General features: G+C 38.8%; 2 protein-coding genes across 12 annotated transcripts; one reads left to right on the top strand and one right to left on the bottom strand.

Moving 5' to 3' along the window:
* Positions 1-396: 396 nt before the first annotated feature.
* Positions 397-14957, top strand: LOC120428684 (aspartyl/asparaginyl beta-hydroxylase-like). 11 transcript variants are annotated; one of them, XM_052709703.1, is made up of 18 exons: positions 398-553; positions 665-775; positions 5662-6078; positions 6180-6317; positions 6526-6594; positions 7749-7901; positions 9316-9482; positions 9546-9641; positions 9705-9878; positions 9994-10192; positions 10435-10527; positions 10975-11169; positions 11229-11645; positions 11850-12215; positions 12446-12519; positions 13239-13588; positions 13648-14367; positions 14431-14957. In XM_052709703.1, the coding sequence occupies exons 2-18, from the start codon at positions 724-726 to the stop codon at positions 14579-14581; spliced, it is 3831 nt and encodes a 1276-aa protein (XP_052565663.1). In that variant the 5' UTR covers positions 398-553; positions 665-723; the 3' UTR covers positions 14582-14957. The 11 variants fall into 11 exon arrangements, with proteins under 11 accessions (XP_052565673.1, XP_052565672.1, XP_052565663.1 ...); XM_052709702.1 differs by having other exon boundaries at positions 11850-12227; XM_052709704.1 differs by lacking the exon at positions 6526-6594 and having other exon boundaries at positions 11850-12227.
* Positions 14536-17329, bottom strand: LOC120428686 (juvenile hormone esterase-like). Its single transcript, XM_039593756.2, has 4 exons — positions 17018-17329; positions 15921-16949; positions 15297-15589; positions 14536-15241 (listed from the first exon to the last, which is right to left on the bottom strand). Exons 1-4 carry the CDS (start codon positions 17258-17260, stop codon positions 15085-15087), a joined length of 1722 nt encoding a protein of 573 aa, XP_039449690.1. The 5' UTR covers positions 17261-17329; the 3' UTR covers positions 14536-15084.
* Positions 17330-17540: the final 211 nt, after the last annotated feature.

Here is a 17540-nt window from a genome sequence, read left to right as displayed (position 1 = left end):
TTAGAAGCAAAGGGTCTATGAGGATTTTGAAAACAAACAAGATATCGTTGACTTTGGCCTTTGGTAAAATAGATGTTTTTTCATAGAAAAATCATATTTTTCATAGTTTTCTCGATGTGTAGAGATAGTTTAACACTCTTAGCATCGTTTGCAAGAAAAATGTGTTTTGTTTACATTTTTGACTTTGGACCTTTTACATTGTTTTGCTTGATTTGTCTTATAAGAATCTGATGAACAATAAAATTATTTAGAATTAATTGCAATAAATTATCGTAATCAAAATCTCACCTGTCTCGATTTCAAATTAAGTTGAAAGCAAAAACAATCAAATCCAAACCAAATTTCAATCATCACGTAATGTTCGAACGTCCTCGATGTATTTGTTCTGACAGTTGGTTGTTTTTATTTCCTTTTTGTTGCCCGGTTGACAAGACCCAAATTCAAAAGGCACGATCGCTACGCTACGACACCCGAATCTCGCCAGCTCTTTTCTCAGTCAAAAAGGTTCCGCGGTGCCGTGTGGACGACATAAACGAAAGTGATAAGAACCCAGGTTGGTGCCCTTGGTCGTGCTGCCGTCCACAGTGTGTGATAGTGCAGTTCGAGAGTAGTGCCGGAAGTGAGATCCAGTACACTCATACGGAAATTCTTCGTTTGTTTTCAGCCTAGGAAAAGGGCAAAGCAGGAATCTAACCGGAACTCGAGCACCGATAAAGCCACAGGATGTCCGGCGATGTTCAACCAAGGAAGCGCAAAGACAAGAAGAGGAAAAAGGGTAAGCATCCCTCGAAGATAATTCCGTGACATAACCCAAAACGGCCCCGTTGGACACTCGGAACGGCCAGTGTCGTCCATAGGTGCCGCCGCGTAGGTAGTTTTAATTTAGAACTTTTTATTAGCTTATGTGAAAAATCTTTAAATAGATATTTTCGAGTCGCTGCCCTCCGCCGTTTTGCTTTCGCGTTTTCTACACGTTGGACGGATAGGCACTTTTCTCGCATAAATTTCCCAAAACGAACCCGAGACACCATCACACAAACTGATCATAATCGTTGCCGGCGGCGGCGGGACATGCATAAAGACAGAGATTACAGAAATACACATAGAAGCCAAGACGGGACTAGGGAAGAAAGCGAAAGATCTGTTTTAGTTGCCGGCTGGTTGACAAAGTAAAGTTTCTAAAATTAATGACGTGCACTATGCCATGCTTTGTCTGTGTTTTACTCGGCCTTTTAAGAAATTAGTTGTTATTAACTTGTGATTTTTTTTTGTTATCCTGATTCATTTCTTGAGTTTTTGTGATAAGTGCCCTAATTTTTGGGAGCTTTCTCATTGGATCTTTATGGACAACATAGACTTCATATTCGTTTTATATGAGTTGATATTCTCCTAGATATCAAAATTTATTCGCAATTTGGCTTAATTACATGCCGTGACATAGTCGAAGTGGCGTTGAATAACGTAGCTTATGTTAGTTCAGTTCATCGAGGGGTTCTAGAAGCTTACTTGGTGATTATTGCACTCGATCGAAATATTATTATCGTAGGGGAACTATACCCTTTCTCAGCCTATTTCTATTATCGGCCTATCAGCACTTTGATCATGTATTACAGCTTTCATAAAGTGTTTTTGACTGTTCCAAAGTAATAAATAGCTCAAATAAAAGTGAGCAAGCAACTTTCCATTGTTGATACATTTGAAAATGTTGATTTATTTAAGGGGTTACAAACATGTAAATCGACAAAAATTTCAGAGGTTGGTTTGAGCACACACTTAAACTTTTTTCAAAATCTGTTTTCAGGGCATTAAAATATTCCTTTTCATCTATTAACAAAACAAATTTGAAGACATTTGGTTGTAGCATTGCCGAGATATAGCTATTTGAAGTTAGCAGTTTCAAAAAACGGGTGCCACGATATCTCAACATTGCTTCGACCAAATCGGCTCAAAATTTTGGTGAAGACTCCTTAAACCGGTCCCGTGTGCATGACGAAGGCCGATTTTCAAAAAGTTGTTTTTAAAAAAAGATAAAAATATTTTTCTGTTTGTCATATAAAAAATCGCCTTTTTTGATTTTTGTTTTTTTTTTTTGAAAATTCAAAATTTCAAAATCGGGCTTCGTCATGCACACGAGATATGTCTTGGGAGTCTTCACCCAAAATTTCAGCCAATTTGGTCCGTCCCATCTCGAGATATCGTGGCACCCGTAAATCAACTTGGTGTTCAGAGAAAAACGCTCAGAAAGTTAGACAGTTTGCTTTGCGCATGGCAAAACTCTGAGCTTAAATCGTCTCTAACTCAGTTAAATCATGAAATACCTTCATGAAACTTTCAGGAGTGATTGAAAATCATCTTTTAAGTGGATTTAATAAATTTTCTGTAATATGAAATTTTGTGATTTTCTACATGTATGTAACCCCTTAATTGCGGGAAACGGCAAAAGTGATGAGAATTGGTCGAACGGCTTAGAGTGATTAAAATTGGCATATTTCATTGTAAATTGTAAGTCGAAATTTGTAGATAATAGATTGAGATCATTCGATCGTGATTTTTCGATCTAGGGGAACTATACCCTTTCTCAGCCTGTTTCTATTATCGGCCTATCAGCACTTTGATCGTGAATTACATTTTTCATAAAGTATTTTTGATTGTTTCAAAGTAATAAATAGCTCAAATAAAAGTAAGCAAGCAACTATCCATTGTTGATACATCTGAAAATGTTGATTTAATAGCGGAAAACGGCAAAAGTGATGAGAATTGGTCGAACGACTTAAAGTAATTAAAATGGGTATATTTCCCCTATAATCGATATAATATAATTAAGTCACTCTAAATTTTTTAAACTTGCAAAAGCGATTAACTTTTTTTAAATAAAAAAAAAACTTTCAAAAGTTTCAAATTGTTTTTAACTTAGAAAAAAATTCTAGAATTCAAAAATATAAAAAAACTGATTTATTTTTTTTAATTCTACAGTTTTTTTAATATGTCCTATAAACATATGAAGCACAATAGCTTATAGGTCCTTTTAAAAAAACTCTAGAATTGTTCAATGTTTTGGTCGAAATATTACAATCGAAATATTACGATCGAATGCAATAATCACCATAGATTTGGTAAACGATGAATTGCCTTCTAAAAGTTATGCATTCTAGGAACTTGAAGTTTACATCCGTGTTAGGGAAGCGCATTTTCGATAGGCAATTTTATGCTTAATCTAGTTACATGACCTTCCCGTCGGTGTTAGGCAAGCGTTCCTGTATCTTGTCAAGTCTTTGCATTTTGAAAACATTTTGATTTTTTTCCTCGATGGTAAAAATATTTTGCCAATGTTTTATAGAAAATTGAAGAATAAATGTCGAATCAAGTGGTGCAAAAATCGTGCTATTTCATAAGCGATTGTAATCTGACTCGATATCCCCTGATTTTTAGAGTAAGAGTAAGATGTTATTCTACGCCATAATTTGTAATAAATTTGATTGAAAACTTTTTTTTCTCTATTCTTTGACTTGGCTGTATTTTTTTCCTTGATAATGATTTTTTTTTACCTTCTGATTGGTTGGTTTACTGACGCTCAAATCAAGTCCGCTCCATATGTAATTTCGTCGATTTTGAGTTAATGATGCAGTTTGGTTCAAAATCATGTGAACTGTCAGGAAAACCAATAAAATTTAGTGGTTTATTCCAGAAAATCGTAGCAAATTACACTTTGAATATTGGCCTTTTTATTTGTCGGTCCCGATTTGTTATCAGAGACTTAAAGATTATACTTAAGGGGTTACATACATGTAATTTGTCAAAAATGTCAAGGGTTGGTATGAAAACACACTTACACTTTTTTAAATCTGATTTCAGGGCATTAAAATATACATTTTCAACTGTTAAGGAAATAAATTTGAAGACATTTGGTTAAATCATTGCCGAGCTATTTTAAGTAAGTAGTGTCAAAAAACGGGTGCCACGATATCTCAACACTGCTTTGACCAAATCGGCTAAAAATTTTGGTGAAGCCTCGTTAAACCGATCTTGTGTGCATGACGAAGACCGACTTTCAAAAAGTTTATTAAAAAAAAAAGATAAAAATAGTTTTGTGTTTTTCATATAATAAATCATTAGTTTTTGATTTTTGTATTTTTTATAAAAATAGATTTTCAAAATCGAGCCAATTCAGCCAATTTGGTCCATCCAATCTCGAGATATCGTGGCACCCGTAAATCAACTCGGTGTTTCGAGAAAAACGCTCAGAAAGTTTGACAGTTCGCTTTGCGCATGGCAAAACTTCAAACTTAAATCGTATTTTCGGTGTAATGAAATTTTGAGATTTTCTACATGTATGTAACCCCTTAAATTTTAAAATTGATGGGAAATTAGGGCTCTTAATAGTGATTAATATATTTGGATATTACTTGCACTCGGATTATTGTTATTTTTGAGGTGTGCGATTTATTTTTCCGTACATGCTTTTTGTGTACACGTTTTCTTATTCAATTTTACATGCTTTTGCTCTTAAAGGTGATGTGCTTTTGCATACAATTTTACACATATTTTTTTTACTGTGTTTATATTTTGTTGTTATGTTCGTTAGTATAAGTTAAAAAACTTAAGTTGTACTGTTATTTTTGGTTGGTTGGTTGGTGCTACCGCGCGCAGTACTAAACTCGAGACTAAACCATATTTGTTGTGGTGGAAGTTTTCAAATTGCATTAGTTTTCTCACAAAATTTGCTTTTCTCTAACTTCGACGTGTACTTCCACCACCATATTTGTTATGGTGGCAGTTTTCAAATTGCATTAGTTTTCTCACAAAATTTGCTTTTCTTTAACCTCGACGTGTACTTCAAGTACAGGTACCCAGAAGACTTGAAATTTTCCGCTCCAAATGTATTCCCCATTTCACTTCTAACACTAATCAAGTCACACGAAATAAGTTAAACTACTTTACTTGAATATTGTTAAAAAAATAGAGCTATTCTTTTCAATGCCAGCTGTTTTTACCTCATCTGGTCTAATTGAAGTCGAAGTCTTCCTCACCATATCACGTTAAATTATTCTTTTGCAATATAACAGCTGGTTTAAGCTTTGCCACGCAGCGACACCAAAACTAAGATTTGATGCCGGTGGCGTCCTGAAAACTCGCATGAAAAAAGTGGATTATTTTTAGAAGAAACATGTGATCTCGGTTCACAACAACCGGTCAACGTGCTGCCACGTTTTCCCACCCATTTGCGCTGACGTGGAAGAAAGCTACCGCGTTTTGGGACACTTTCGCTCTCTTTTGATTATTTGTGTTTTTGGGGTTTTTTTTTTGTTCATACTGCGCCTCACTTTCACGGGGAATGTGTATTTTTTCAAGAAACAACGAAGGGACCGTAATGGTGGCGCAGTTGCTTTGACCACCTTCCGGAATCTTTGTTGGCACGGTTTACGATTTAAAGAAGAAAAAAAAATGTGGTCAAGATGCTATTTTTAGTACAGATCCTTACAACTTTTCGTGTTTTCTTTTTCAGCCGGCATTTGTAAAATATTTGCAACGCAATGCACTCTCAAGATCGTGTGGAGGCGCTTGATCTTTGACACTGTTTAAGATGTTTACTGTTTACGAAGCAGATTTTCTTTGTCTTTTAAGGCTTATAACAACAAAATATTGCTGTTTCTGTAATTCCAGATGACGAGGACACAGTGAAGGAAACTCCCGTGCAAAAAACGCCCTCGGCCGGAGCTGCCCAAGCGGCCACGCAAGTTGGTGATATTCAAATGCACCTGCACAGCGATCATGGAACGGGTGGCCATTGGTGTGCCAAAATAGTTTTCTTCATTCTTTTGGCTGGTCTGGGTGCGCTTATCGGATTGATACTTATTGAAAACCGTGGCCTGTCGAACGACGATACGCCGTTGTCGGAATCGCGTTACGCCGAGTATTTCAGTGGGTGGGTTGATGAAAACCGGGAGGATGACCACCACCACGAAGAAATTCTTAACGCACTCAATCAGCTGGAAGAACACGAGGACGAGGACGAAGGCCACGACGACGCGGAGCTACCAGATGATGGTGAGCCGTTTGCCGAAGAGGATGATCATGATGGTGAGTTGCGGTAGAGACACTTATGAAAAAGCTTATGAACTGAACACAGTTGAAAGAATCTTCAAATTATTATTTTAAACAAATTTAACATACTTTCCTAGATGATGATAACGCCGCAGATGATGAGGACGAAGAGGATGAAGAACCCAAACTAGATGACGACGAAATCGAAGAAATCGTTGCCACTGAAAAGAAGGTCGCCGAACAGGAAGCTGCCGTCGCAGAAGACGACGATGAGGGTAAGTTTGGTGGAAAAAATATTCCCCAAAATCATACTGTCTTCGATCATCTATCTAAGCTTATGATGGACGATATCTTCCCGTCAAAATTGAGCGGCTTTTTTTGAGCGATTCTTTTTTTTTACTAACAAGACAATAGCGTGACGTGTATGACTCTGTTGAATTGAAAAATAAAATTTTGACCTGCTTTTTTGTATGAACTGTCTAGACGATAACAATGACGAAGAAGACGATGACGATAATGCTGAGGACGATGAAGAGGACGGCGAAAATGATGGTAAATCTATATTTTCGTACTTCAAATTTTAATTCCCGAGTGAGTACATCCCTGCAAATCGAACTATGTTTTTCGGTGCTCAAAGGTTCCTCGAAGGTATCTGTCTAATCGATTTGTAATTTCTAACTATTTCAGTCAGCTGCAAATAGCTATGTTTCGGGACAAGATGGATATGATATTTTATAAAAATGATAAAAGTTTTATATGAAATCATAAAAGTAGTAAAATTAAAAACCCTCCAACGTCGATTAGTCGCATAGTTTTGAAGAACCTAGCTTTTTGTTACGATGATTTGAGCACCACGCTTTGTACATAATTGGATAAATGCTTAATTTTGTTTTAAATTAAGTGTTCCCTAATACGACACGGGACATTTTTTTCTGGGTTTCAGACAACACAGACAACTGTCAGGCTTATTCATAAATAAGCTGTTTTGCTTAAAAACTAACTTGATGCTGCGTTTTAAGATGTCTCTTAACTGACATGCATTGAATTTTTGGACGCTTATAAAAATGATATTGTTTAAAAGCTAAGTACGGAGCTCCGCAGAAACGTGGTCAATAAAAGTTGCGCATTAGAGTGACAATAAAAAAAATCGACATCAGGGATACTCCCTGGCTCGATTCTTTAGGCAAAAATAAGTAACTGTGCCAATTTTGACCCTAATCGGTTAAGGTTAAAGGGTCGCTATTTAACCGATTTGGCTAAAGAATCGAGCCAGTGATTATCTCTTGAGATAAAAAAAAATTCTTGTCACCCTATTGCGCATTCTTTTCGTGATCTTTCTCAAGAAAAGTTTGGTGACAGTTTGGTTTAGGGGCCAATACGCTCCTTCCAAGAAAAGGGGTCAAGAAATGGCTTTACGAACAGCATACCAAAGGAGAGGAAATGAATTCGCTGCCGCTGCTGCCCATTCGAAATTTCTCTTGGCCGGTTCTTACGGGAAAGAAATGAAAAGATTCACAAATTTTGAAATTTAAATACTTCACAAATTCCGAAATCAATTTTTTTTTTGGTTTGGTTTGTGTGTTTTCATATCAATTTCAAAGGTTTTGTTTGTTTGGTTTGATTTTTCGTTTTGAAATGAAATATCTGGTCAATGTAGAGGCATTCGCCGCAACAATAACAATATTTTATTATTTCAATTTCAAAAGTGGTTCAAACAGAAGATCAGGATAACGATGACGACGAAGAGGTTAATGACGATGACGGTGATGATGACAATGATGACGGGGTAAATGACGAAAAAGTGGTAGAAGAAGACGACGACGATGACGATGATGCGGGAAATGACGGCAATGATGATGGTTAGTTTAGTTTTATTGGAAACATAAGTTTACGCTATAAAGTAGCGATTCTCAGCCAACCGGCCTACTTGAATTACTTGGTCAACTAGATTGCAATTATTTTTCAACGCCTGCTTTCTTCGTTTCGTTACTTAATTGTTTTCTTAAGTTATATAAAGCAGAGTTCGGAAACTCACTCACGAGTTCCTCAACCATGAGGAAAAACTAAGTTACCTGCGAGTAAATTGCTCATCACTCTCGGTGAGTGTGAGGGCCTTCCTCATTTACTCACAAAGAGGGCTTTGAGCGCTCATGAGGGCTATTTTAGAAAACAAATTTCGAGATGTCAAACTCTACATCGGTGATTTTCTTGTTCATTCAACAGCGAAAAAGTAGTCCTGATGGTAGAGGCGCAGTGCTATCAATAAGAAGTTTTTTTTTATCACAGTGGTTCAAATCCTGATTTTTATCTGGTTTTTTTTTCCAGCCAGTTAATTTTTTTTAATCACAAAGTTTGTTGTCAGCTTCCATCTGTCCTACCGACGGATAGGTCGGAGGTTGTTTAGAAGGGGGATGCCTCTGCGGGTGGATTTTAACAGCTTTACCAGCAGTGGATGGCCGTGTTGCTGAGGTAAGTGGTCACTCCCGGTCGTCGACAGTTCTACAAATGTGTTTTGGTTCAAAATCGGGACATGCCGAAGAAGTTGCAGTAGCCGCCGGCTTGGAGGTTCACTGAAAACTAAAAAAGGCCGATCCAGTGCTTTAGGCTAGGGCCACCGGCGGCCGCTGAGGCTCCATTGGCGTGTCCTGGTTCTTAGGCAAGACATATTGGTAGAACTGTCAGCGACCGAAAGTGGCCACAGTTGCACAACTGTCGAAGGGAGTGACCATTACCCACAGCAACACGGCCATCTTCTTTTGGTATGGCTGCCAACATCCACCCGCAGAAGCTGCCCCCGTCTGTGGCCTCCGATTTATCCTGCGGTAGGTTAATCCACAACGAATTCGACCGGTCTTAAGATTATGAAAATAAATGCCCATCCGCTGGACTTTGACAATCTCAGGTTTCTTTTGAAGCAATAAAAAAATACCAGACAGACAAAAAAAATATTGATACCACATTAATACCAACACATAACCTTCGGATTTATAGACATTGACGCTACCTCTAATGTACAACCGATTGTTAAAGACACATGATTTTGGGTTGATGTGGTCATTGATTTTGGAAATAACAAATTGTTGGAAACGGCCTACTCACGCCCTCATTTTACTCAAATATGAGTAAATTTACTCAGCCCTCACACTCACGGTGAGTATCGAGAGTGTTTGCTGTGAGGAAGCCTACTCGATTTGTGAGTGTGAGTGGTTTTCCGAACTCTGATATAAAGTGATAAATTTATGCCACCAAGATTTTTTTTTTCGTGCAAATTAGATGGCGACGACGATCAGCCAGACAGCAAAAATGAAAATGATGACAATGATGAAATCAATGACGACGACGATGATGATGATGAAGAAGAAGAAGAAATCGTCAAAGAAATTGATGACTTGGCCGACGCTGATGACGATGACGATAACACACCATTTGAGGAAGAAGAGGTACGTTCGAGTATATTTGAACGAAACTGTATAAAATTATAGAGTTGTTAATTGCGCACACAGATCAAAACTAATGCTTTGAATGATTCTGCTAACAACGTATCAATAAGTTCAATCCCAGCTGATTCCTTGGAGCTTGCAAGAGATGTTTCTAAGCAGGTAAGATGTATTTTTTGGTTTGTGCCACAGGTTGTTTTTTATTGGATTGTGTGGTGATTTTAGCCCCACACGAATGATTTGAAAATTGATGAGACTCCAAAAGCTAAAATTAGTGCAGAATTGCTTGAAAGTCAAATGGACGATTTGATAGACAATTACAATAAGTTGGCTGAAATGTTGAACATTCCTAAAGAGGAGCAAGTACCAGAAAGTGGTTTGAAAATACCACAAGGAAAGGTTTGTATCATGTGTTGAAATTTAGGATCCCGCTAAACTTGAAGAAACCTATTGCTTTACCCTTGCATTTAGCTTAGATTTATGAACTTTTTTTGACATTGTTTTGTTTTGCAAGGATGACGACGGTATCGATCAAATTGATGCCGAGGAAGAAGATGATCAAGATGATGAAATCGATGATGATGATGATTTTGAAAACTTTGTTGATAACGACGGAGGAGAAGAGGAATATCTAACGAGGGTAAAGCAAGAACAGCAGCAACAGAGTCAGCAAAAGCAACAAGACAAACAGGAATCTCGAGAAGAATCATCACGTGAGTATCTTCTAGTGCTTGGTATGTTGGAATAGAAATGCTACAGAATCACATACACATTGATCACACACGATTCTCATTAATCTTTCCCAAAAATACGATTTATCTGTTGTAAGCCCAACTTATTCGGTTTTTGTTTACAAATTGGACGTAAAAATTAAGAAAAAAAAAACAATTAAATAAATAAAACCTCTGCAAAAACTGTGTCCGCTGCGTATTTGATCAACATTTCAATATTGCAGTTGCGGTACAAGTCTTAGTTGGCGCTGCTCTGATTGGCGCAGCTCGCCTTGTTTTGAAGCCCCCGAGTGGCCCACGACCATCGGCGCCATCGAGTGAGTGTTAGGCGTGCAGCATATTTTCTGTTTTTGAGCTAACGTGATTAGATGTTTAGTTTTCTTCTTTTGTATGTTGCATGGCCTAACACGAGCATTTTTATTTTTTGAATTAAATTTGCGTTATGTTGTCGTTTGCTATGTTACATGTTCTTAAAGTATTGCTTTTAAATTCGCAACAATAATTCTCAATATCACTTTTTATTGTTAAACGCACTTCCTTATTTTATCGTACATCATTTTATCTAATATTCTTGCTTATGCAATCGAATGATTTTATGTAACATTCTGATTATAATCTGTTATCAAGTTGCAACGTGCTGCGCTGTGATTCACTGCATAGTAAGTTTTGTGCACATGCATGTGACGCTGATGTGGATTGTATTTAATAGTGCTAAAATTTTACTATTGTTAATCTTTTTTACTTATCTTTTGGACTTGAAAAAGAATCTGCTGATTCGGAACTTACTAAAGATATGCCTGTACCTCATGATCAGCAAAAGAATCAAGACAAAACAGAATCAGTTAACACGCACAAACCTTTTGCTGAGCAATTGATAGCTTCTGAGGAATGCAATGCTCAGGCAGAATCGATTTTAAAAGATTTCATCAATGCGTCTAACGAAACCATTGAAGGCAATGGTAAGTAGTGACGACTGAAAATAAACTTTACCGTTTTCTATACAATTCATTATTCCTAGTAATTCTCATCGAGGACGATCAAGCCGAGCTGTACTCTGGCGATGAAGCTTTTGAATACGAGCAAGATCTGTATGATTCTGAACTGGAGGAAATTGAGGAAGAGGCAGAAGAAGAAGTTGACGATTTGGCCGAAAAACAGTTAGAACAAGAGGAAAGAGAGATTGGCTCCTTTGTGCCGACTACTTTCGAAGAGTTCAGTGCTATGTATCGTGGTCCAGATCTACCAACGTCAAAAGATTTTTCCAGCGTCGATACCAACGATAAAGAAAAGCACACAACTCCAAGCGAAACTTTTCACAAAGAGTCACCCTTGATGAAGAAAAAACCACCAAAGGGTGCTGTAAGCAAATTGATTTACGGTCTACATAAGGATCCGATCATCACCGGCGAAGACACTTTACCTCGTGCGGAGAAAGGTGAGGCAAAAAGTGTTCTTACGGCAATGCTAATGGGAATCCACTCTCCATCAACCGAACCCCCGATACCAGAACCTAGCACAGCAAGCATCAAGATACTTACTACTACCATCATCCCTGCTTTTGATCCCCCATCGAGTCCTGGGCCGACTGAAGCCACGTGTTCAGGGGTTAGGGAGAAACATGTCGAATTTATACTTCCAGAAGATCCATCTGAGAGTGACATTTCCGAAATGGATCATTCACCAGACATACCGGATGAGCTAGAACTGCCGGTGGACAACGGCAGCAAGGAAAACTTGTTCATACCAAGTGAAGAGCTGCAGCAGGAAGAAGAATGGGACGATGATCTTATTTACGAAGGTGAAGAGGACATTGACTCCATGCTACTGCGACAGTACCCGTCGGACGAATCGGATGGGTCGTTCTCGGATGACATCGTCGACATCGACGAAATTTCCGATGTTGATGACTCTGAACTTATGAGACGTTTGGATGAAAAATATGGAAAGCTGGAAGTTAGCAAAGATCCAAATACACAGACGGAAGATAACGAGCAGAGCTGGACAAGTATATCTTCCGGTAGACTAGTTGATGGTAGACTAGTTGGCGCGCAAGTGCCTTCATTTTAATTCATTCACAATCCTTCGCTACACTCAAACAAATCATCAGATGTCATCTCATGGAATATATTCAATGTGATTCTGTAGTAATTTTTTGTTCCATTCTTTCTTTGCCATATGTTGGTGAAGAACTTTTGAATGTAAACCATATTTTTCTTCTTCTATTTCTGGCTGTAGAAATCCCAGCTAGGCCTAGCGAGGCAAAACCGTACCAAGAAGAACTGGATCGAGCAAATAGACAGCTTGATGAGGTATGTCTTTGGACAGTTATGTTATACTTTCTTACTCAACATGATCGTATACTTTCTATCTTATTTCATTCAAAATCTTTAGGAGTTTGGGTTTGAATAAGTTTAGTTGAAATAAGCATAATGCTAAAAAAACAGTGAATTGATGATGGCCTCACAATCACATCATTGAAACAAACAAAACGCAAACATCACTTCACTAACCGTTCAAGTACTTTTAAAGACCTGATTGATAAATAAGACATTCTTATTTGATAATAACGGACTTACGGACCTCTTACGACAGACTTACACGACGTAGACACTAAAGCATTAACAAGAATGGCAAATTTTGTGTGATTTTTTCTCATTTACTAATGAATATTGGGAAAATCATCAATGATAGCTATTCTAACCGTTAAGTTTCAATTGCATCGGTCTGTGATTTTATTTTATTTTCATACATTTTATTAATTTACAGTTTATGTGTTTATACAGAAATACTAATTTCAATTTTGAATCACCCACGCGTAATGAATATTTTTCTTCCAACAAGACTAATAGTCATTCGAAATTGAAGGTTGAGTTTACTATTTCAATTTTAAATTGCAGAACTAACAATTTCCTGCTTATGCTAACGAAATGTGTGATTTATTTCATTTAATACATTGCATATCCCTAACAACTACGCACCTTCGAACGGACACAACACGCACACAATTCAACACGGAACAACACCAAAGTGGAAAAATCCTAAAAAGGCCCTCGACAGCTTTCAACAACTGTTGGAAAAAGATCCCAATCTGGTGTCCGCAATGATCGGCAAAGCACGCGCCCTAGATCTGATGGCAGAGCAACAGCAAAGCAATCCCATACTCGAAGAAGCGATCGCGGCCTTCCAGGAGGTACTCAGCCTGGGCAGTGCCGTTGATAACGGTGTGTTTTTAATGGCTGCTGAACGTTACATTGATCGAGTGAGATTTCGCGGACAATATATGCGAGCGGTGCCCGTACAGCAGGAGCTGGTCAGACGATTTGACGCGGAGCCAAAGTTCCGGAACCAATTGGCGGTCACATACCTGATGGCTAATCGGTACTTGTAAAAAGCACTCAGTGATGTTTCATTTACTATTGATACATACATTTTTTTAGAATGGCTGAAGCCAAAGTGGTGCTGCATGAAACTTTAATGCGCTGGATAGACGATGGTTTCGCTTTGGTTCATTACGGATTTGTTCTCAAGAATCACGACAAGGACATGGAACAAGCCGCTCAATTTTTGCAAGAAGGAATCGACACCGGCCATCCGGGAACCCAAGACGGTCGTTTCTATTTCCACTTGGGAGATGCCCTTCAACGGCTGGGTAGGCAACAGGAAGCGCTCAAAGTTTATGAGAATGGTTCGAAGAAAAAGCTGTTTCTTTCCAAATATCAGAGATCGTTGTACAACATAGATAGCCTAAAGTCACGGCCATTTTGGACGGTCGAGCAAACCACTTACTCCAGCTCGCTTCAGCTTATCGCGTCTCAATGGAATGCAATCCGTGACGAAGGCATGAGGCTCCTGAACGCAGAAGGAAATTTCAAGGATGAAGCCGAAAACCTTCGCGATACTGGCGACTGGAAGCAGTTTGAGCTGTTTGCCCGAGGTAATCGAATAGCCAACAATTGTGCCAAAGCTCCTATCACTTGCAAGTTGGTGGAACAGTTCACCGCAGCACGAACCTGTAAACGTGGTCAAGTGAAGTTCAGCGTTATGCACCCTGGAACTCACGTATGGCCACATTGCGGGCCAACCAACTGCAGAATACGGGCTCATCTCGGACTGAAGGTTCCTAGCGGCACGTACCTCCGTGTCGCGGAGCAAACTAGGTTTGTTGTTCGGGATTGGCAATAGTTTCCATTCATTCTTTTAATTTTATTTCAATTTTGCAGATCTTGGGAAAGCGGACAATGGCTCATCTTCGATGACAGTTTCGAGCACGAAGTCTGGCACAACGGCACCGGCACTCGTCTGGTGCTGATTGTTGATTTTTGGCATCCGGAACTCACTGAAACGCAGCGTAAATCTCTGTCTCCAATTTGACACGTGGTGCCATTCTAAAATGTTGTGATACAAAGCGTAAAGTCCAGTAGACAATTTAATACCAAAGCAGTAGAATTTGGGGTTAACTTTTATATGGCAGATTGCATTTTTTAGTTTTAATTTGTTTGTTTAGGTTTGGATTTGGAAGATATAATCAAAATTGTTAGAGTGAGATGTAAGTTAGCAGAAAACGAATCATTTGTATATAATAGTATATAATTTTGATAGCCTGTTGACATCACCTTTGAATGACGGACTTGTCGATTTTATGCTAAGGTTAAGCAGAATGACAATCAAGACTTATTACAACGGACAACCTAGGGTCACATAGCGGTATTAAGGATTCAAATAAAAGTCGATATATTTAAAGATAAAACTAGTGTTTCGATAATGTTCATGTTAAGTACGTTTTGACTTCAAATCTTACCCTTACTGATGGCGTATCACAAGCACGACGATTATTGAAATATGGCAAATCTTCCTCCCTTACGATACGTTGTTATTCAAATTCCTTGTAAACTGTAATATTTTTGCCAAAACTTGTACATGTCTTCGTTGAATCCATTTACTAAGCTTAACACTACTGGTGCTTTTGGATTCTCAGAGTTGGTAAACTCTAATATTTGGCAATCTTTGTTTCTACACGTTGGGCCGGGAATTCTAAAAAGATAAAATTTATTTTATAAATGTTCACCTTGTGTGTGTGCTATCTTACCCTTCATAAGCAATTTTTACAAAATATTCAACAAAACTTTTTGCCATGATCGCCTCCGGTGAACCGCTGGGGAAATCCGCTCCCACTGCGGTGTTTCTGAACAGATAAAGCAGTTCGTCGGAATGACACACGCCGAAGTCGTTGGTCGTGTAGCTGTAGGAATATGACTGCGAGTAGCGGCCCTTGAAATTAAAGTAGTACACTCCTATCGGGGACTTGTTGTTTTTTTTCAACGCCAAATGCTGCTTCACACTTCGTGCCGTGGGGTAAGTAATGGTAGACTCGGTGAGGAGCTGTTGAATAGGATTTATTTTAACACATAAGGCAAAACAAAACATTATTAAAATTTTAGGTTATTTTGTTTTTATTATACGTTCTGTAAGTTTTAGGCTTCCTGAACATATTCCATTGCATTTTATTCCATTTTTGTCTTAAAAAATCAAGCGTCTCCATTGAATCTTCCTTACACAGAATAAATCCAAGGAGACGCCTGGCTTTTTAGAATAACCAATTCATCCCAAACCTTAAAATTAACCGAAATTCTTACAGAGTGTGACGATAAATAAACAGAAATGAAAGTAATCTTTCAAAAGTAGAGCTGTGGTATAAAATGAAGAAACTTACATCTTGTAAATGTAGAAAATTGTTTGCAGTCAGCCAGCGATCGTCTGTTCCGTCCTGGAAGAACCGATTCTTAAGCATTTGGGTTGCCTTGGCATTGTCATCTCCGCCTGCCAAGCGAGGAATATATTTCCTCGACATTTCATTAAGCTGCTTTAAAAGCGTAACATTTGTAATTATTCCAAGAGAATCAGCTGCGCCATCATTTGGAACCGTACCGGTTATCCACGGAATTTGCTGGAATTTCCCTGCAGACCAAAGTGCACGTGGGTCTTCGCTGAGAAACGTACCGTTTGTCAAATGGCGTTCCATGACTGGTTGATACAAAGCAGTTGGATGAACATAGAAATATTTTAGTCGATCGATGCTCTTGCCCAACTCAACGGCATCTACCCAGCGTAGAGTTTCCACCAACTTTTCTGTGGACATTTTATAAGCCGCAGGAATACCTAAAACTGCAGCCTGACGCCTTGCAACCCTTGCTTGATCAATGTTGTAATTCCAATACGCTAACGCTGTTCCACTCATGCTCACAGCCTGTTGAAACGTACCTCGGCTTAAATGGGACATCATGTGCATTTGTACTGCAGCACCACCGGCACTTTGACCAACCAGTGTGACTCGATTCGGATCGCCTCCAAACTTTTTAATATTTCTCTGCACCCAGCGCATTGCCATACTTTGGTCTTTCAGCCCGTAATTTCCAGGAGAAGAAATATCATCGGTGGAAAGAAATCCAAACACTCCAAGGCGATACTGAATCACCACCACTAAAACCTTTTTAGTATCCATCAATCGTTCAGGGCCGTACTCCGCAAAGGATGCCGAACCAGAAGCATAACTTCCACCGTGAATGTAGACAATCACCGGAAGTTTCTCACCTATATGAAGAGGTCGGTACAAGTTCAGATATAAACAATCTTCACTTCCCTCTACAAATGATTGGGGACGGGCGTCATTTTTCTGTATGCACTTGCTTCGTTCAAAAGTGGCATCGTAATTGCCGACCCACGATTCTACTTGCACTGGATCCTACAGTTTCATAAAAAAAAGTATCAAATAAATTTGCAGACGAACATTTAACGAAAATACATTCTCACTTTAAAACGTAATTTTCCCAGCGGAGGCTTGGCGTACGGAATCCCAAAGAACGCCTCAAATTGATAACCTTCCAGTGCACTTCGTGTAGTTCCGATAATGCAACCGTCCAAAAGGCAAACCAATGGACTGGGCAACACTTTGATGTACTCAGGAAACACGTTGTCTGCTGCACTATGGGTCACTGTTACGCACGTGGATAATGCGATTATCGTCGTTATCGTGAACGCGGCTGGGTCTACCATCTTCACTGTGCGTAAGCTTGCCTGCAATTAAAGGGCAACCTCCGCTTTGGTGTGCTTTTTATCGGGCAGACGTTCTGCATCAATAGTTTGCCGTTAACGACTTCGCACCTGTGTTTGAGCTTCCATGAACAGTCAAAACAAATGCACTGATAGTGGTTCCTTATCGAGAGAGGGGATTCATGCGGAGGTAAGCGTTAATTGGAGGCTTTGTCGCCAGAATGGGAGAGTCAAATGGATATCCTAGAAAACCATGAACTTATTTTTCATTCTACAAATTTGT

Source organism: Culex pipiens, chromosome 3 (assembly GCF_016801865.2).
Source record: "Culex pipiens pallens isolate TS chromosome 3, TS_CPP_V2, whole genome shotgun sequence".
Classification (NCBI taxonomy): Eukaryota; Metazoa; Arthropoda; class Insecta; order Diptera; family Culicidae; genus Culex; species Culex pipiens.
This window is presented reverse-complemented; position numbering and strand designations above follow the sequence as displayed.

Bases quoted from the DNA above. Each gene is read 5' to 3' on its own strand.
- LOC120428684 (XM_052709702.1), top strand. From the start codon at position 724: ATGTCCGGCGATGTTCAACCAAGGAAGCGCAAAGACAAGAAGAGGAAA. The intron at 11,170-11,228 runs GTAAGTAGTGAC...CATTATTCCTAG, and splicing joins CGAAACCATTGAAGGCAATG to TAATTCTCATCGAGGACGAT. The intron at 12,520-13,238 runs GTATGTCTTTGG...ACAACACCAAAG, and splicing joins CAAATAGACAGCTTGATGAG to TGGAAAAATCCTAAAAAGGC.
- LOC120428686 (XM_039593756.2), bottom strand. From the start codon at position 17,260: ATGGTAGACCCAGCCGCGTTCACGATAACGACGATAATCGCATTATCC. The intron at 16,950-17,017 runs GTGAGAATGTAT...ATGAAACTGTAG, and splicing joins TGGGAAAATTACGTTTTAAA to GATCCAGTGCAAGTAGAATC. The intron at 15,242-15,296 runs GTAAGATAGCAC...TTATCTTTTTAG, and splicing joins GTAAAAATTGCTTATGAAGG to AATTCCCGGCCCAACGTGTA.